The 3,718-nt window shown below is 51.7% G+C and overlaps 1 protein-coding gene across 1 annotated transcript in view; it reads right to left on the bottom strand.

Annotated features, from left to right (window-relative positions):
* Nucleotides 1-1,053: 1,053 nt before the first annotated feature.
* LOC139241122 (inactive dipeptidyl peptidase 10-like) overlaps nucleotides 1,054-3,718 on the bottom strand; it is a 104,521-nt gene continuing 101,856 nt past the window's right edge. The window contains exon 16 of the mRNA XM_070869817.1: nucleotides 1,054-2,387. Coding sequence (XP_070725918.1) covers nucleotides 2,253-2,387 — 135 coding nt within the window. The 3' untranslated portion in view covers nucleotides 1,054-2,252. The remainder of the gene's footprint in view (nucleotides 2,388-3,718) is intronic.

Consider the following 3,718-nt stretch of genomic DNA (forward strand, 5'->3'; position numbering starts at 1 on the left):
ACCTCAGGGTCAGCGACAATAGCCCGGAGCAGGCAGCCCAAATCACTAAACCTAGCACCAGGCGCGCCATGGGAGACTCCCTACAGACCCGGCTATCCCGGGTGTTACGCAGTCACCAGACAGAATCACTCAGAACCGAGCCTTGCGTCGGCCATCAGCAGAGAATGCACCATGATCGCACGGCCCCTCCTCGCGACAACAGAATAAGTGATGTAGACCATGTTCAGGCCCCAGTCGGGCCACTAGCACCGCATTATCCAAGGGGGGGAATGGAGTGTATGTGATGAAAATGGAGCGTTTGATTGTGAAACCATGTACCGGGCTAACGAGTAAAGCAGTGGGACCAGACCAAACTGTGAACTACAGATAACCAGGCCCCCAGCGACCCACTAATACCATTAACTTCGCCATCAACCTCGAGGATGAACCCATCACGTCAGGACTTCAACCCAGGCGACTGACCCAGGGACACAGGGCACCAGATCGCCTCAACCTGCAAATAACTTGCTCATAAGTCTTTGGGGGGGGAGTGATGTTATGTATGTATGTAAACCTCACCAACATGTAAGACTTGCCACTAGGGGGCACATCTGTGGGAGACCTGAGGCACCCTGGGGCAAGCAGGTATAAAAGCTGACCCACCATGCTGCTTCCCCACTCGGGAGTCTGAATAAAGAGACCAAGGTCACAACAGTTTGAGCTTACAGTATAGTCCTGTGGATTTATTTCGAACATAACAGATAGAATGATTACAATCAGACGCAAGCAATCAGAGAGAGAATGATTGTAATCAGTCTCAAGTAATCAACCAGAGATAGAATGATTGCAATTAGACGCGAGCAATCACAGATAGAATGATCACAAACAGACTCAAGCTCAAAGAAAGAATGATCAAAGTCATACTCCAGCAATCAATCAGATACAATGATCGCAATCAGACTCCAGCAATCAGAGATACAATGATCGCAATCAGACTCCAGCAATCAGAGAGAGAATGATCACAATCAGACATGACCAATCAAGTTATAGAATGATCACAATCAGACACGAGCAATCAGAGAGAGAATGATCACAATCAGACTCGAGCAATCAGAGAGAGAATGATCACAATCAGACTCGAGCAATCAGAGAGAGAATGATCACAATCAGACATGAGCAATCAAGTTATAGAATGATCACAATCAGACACGAGCAATCAGAGAGAGAATGATCACAATCAGACACGAGCAATCAGAGAGAGAATGATCACAATCAGACGCGAGCAATCAGAGAGAGAATGATCACAATCAGACTCAAGCAATCAGAGAGAGAATGATCACAATCAGACATGAGCAATCAAGTTATAGAATGATCACAATCAGACACGAGCAATCAGAGAGAGAATGATCACAATCAGACACGAGCAATCAGAGAGAGAATGATCACAATCAGACACGAGCAATCAGAGAGAGAATGATCACAATCAGACACGAGCAATCAGAGAGAGAATGATCACAATCAGACTCGAGCAATCAGAGAGAGAATGATCACAATCAGACACGAGCAATCAAGTTATAGAATGATCACAATCAGACACGAGCAATCAGAGAGAGAATGATCACAATCAGACTCGAGCAATCAGAGAGAGAATGATCACAATCAGACTCGAGCAATCAGAGAGAGAATGATCACAATCAGACATGAGCAATCAGAGATAGAATGATCGCAATCAGACGTGAGCAATCAACCAGAGATAGAATGATCATAATCAGACGTGAGCAATCAACCAGAGATAGAATGATCATAATCAGACGTGAGCAATCAACCAGAGATAGAATGATCATAATCAGATGTGAGCAATCAACCAGAGATAGAATGATCATAATCAGATGTGAGTAATCAAGTTATAGAATGATCACAATCAGACTCGAGCAATCAGTTGGAAATCACGGTCAGACCAGACCACAGATAGCAGCAGCCGGTGTGTGTTTTGTTGCGTGTCTGACGTCGACAGCCCCATTGCGAGATGGTGGAGTTTCTGCGGCCCGTGCATGCAAAGACACCATTGGCCTGTGTGCCCTGTGAACGGGAGTGTCGCACAGGCAACCAATCCTCATGCCAGTCCCATCAGTGCCCGCGATGGCCACCCTCCCAGATCCCCGTGTTGACACGTCCCTTTCCCAACCCCCCCTGTACATGGGGTGTCAGGCCCGCTATCGCTGGGGTTCCCAGTCATCCCGCAGCACTCCTGCACGGACCAGGCGAGTGGGAGCCTACTCAGCCCCCGGAGCCCACTGGCCCTGTCTCAGCTTGTCTCTGAAGCAGTCCTGCAAGAACCCAACGATTGTTTTCTGAAGGTGTTTGCTGTTTTTCTCCAACCTGAAGTAATGGCCTTCATCCGGATAGACCTGGTGAGAGAGAGCGAGCCTTCGGTTACCCCTATGTCTTACGGTCAGTACATTGCCCCATTACTATTCTTTTCCCTCGCCAATTTTCAGATTTGGACTTGGGGACTGAGCGACAGCAGCAAGGACAGTAAGTATTAGCATTGAGGGAGTGCAGCGAAGGTTCACCAGACTGATTCCTGGGATGGGGGGATTGTCCTATGAGGAGAGATTGAGTAGACTAGGCCGATATTCTCTAGAGTTTAGAAGAATGAGAGGTGATCTCATTGAAACATACAAAATTCTTACAGGGATTGACCAGGGAGATGCAGGGAGGGTGTTTCCCCCCAGGCTGGGGAGTCTAGAACCAGGGGTCACAGTCTCAGGATAAGGGCTCAGCCATTTAGGACTGAGATGAGGAGAAATTTCTTCACTCAGAGGGTGGTGAATCTTTGGAATTCTCTGCCCCAGAGGGCTGTGGAGGCTCAGTCGTTGAGTATATTCAGAAATTGATAGATTTTTGAATATTAAGGGAATCAAGGGATATGGGAACAGTGCACGAAAGTAGAGTTGAGGTAGAAGATCAGCCCCTCCGACAGTGCGGCACTCCCTCAGTACTGCCCCTCCGACAGTGCGGCACTCCCTCAGTACCGCCCCTCTGACAGTGCACACTCCCTCAGTACTGCCCCTCCAACAGTGTGCCGCTCCCTCAGTACTGCCCCTCCGACAGTGCGCCGCTCCCTCAGTACTGCCCCTCCGACAGTGCGCCGCTCCCTCAGTACTGCCCCTCCGACAGTGCGGCGCTCCCTCAGTACTGCCCCTCCGACAGTGCGGTGCTCCCTCACTACTGCCCCTCCGACAGTGCGGCACTCCCTCAGTACTGCCCCTCCGACAGTGCGGCGCTCCCTCAGTACTGCCCCTCCGACAGTGCGGCGCTCCCTCAGTACTGCCCCTCCGACAGTGCGGCGCTCCCTCAGTACTGTCCCTCCGACAGTGCGGCACTCCCTCAGTACTGTCCCTCCGACTGTGCGGCGCTCCCTCAGTACTGCCCCTCCGACAGTGCGGTGTTCCCTCAGTACTGCCCCTCCGACTGTGCGGCGCTCCCTCAGTGCTGCCCCTCCGACTGTGCGGCGCTCCCTCAGTACTGCCCCTCCGACTGTGCGGCGCTCCCTCAGTACTGCCCCTCCGACAGTGCGGCGCTCCCTCAGTACTGTCCCTCCGACAGTGCGGCGCTCCCTCAGTACTGCCCCTCCGACAGTGCGGTGTTCCCTCAGTACTGCCCCTCCGACTGTGCGGCGCTCCCTCAGTACTGCCCCTCCGACAGTGCGGGGCTCCCTCAGTACTGCCCCTCCGAC

Source organism: Pristiophorus japonicus, chromosome Y (genome assembly GCF_044704955.1).
Source record: "Pristiophorus japonicus isolate sPriJap1 chromosome Y, sPriJap1.hap1, whole genome shotgun sequence".
Lineage (NCBI taxonomy): Eukaryota > Metazoa > Chordata > Chondrichthyes > Pristiophoridae > Pristiophorus > Pristiophorus japonicus.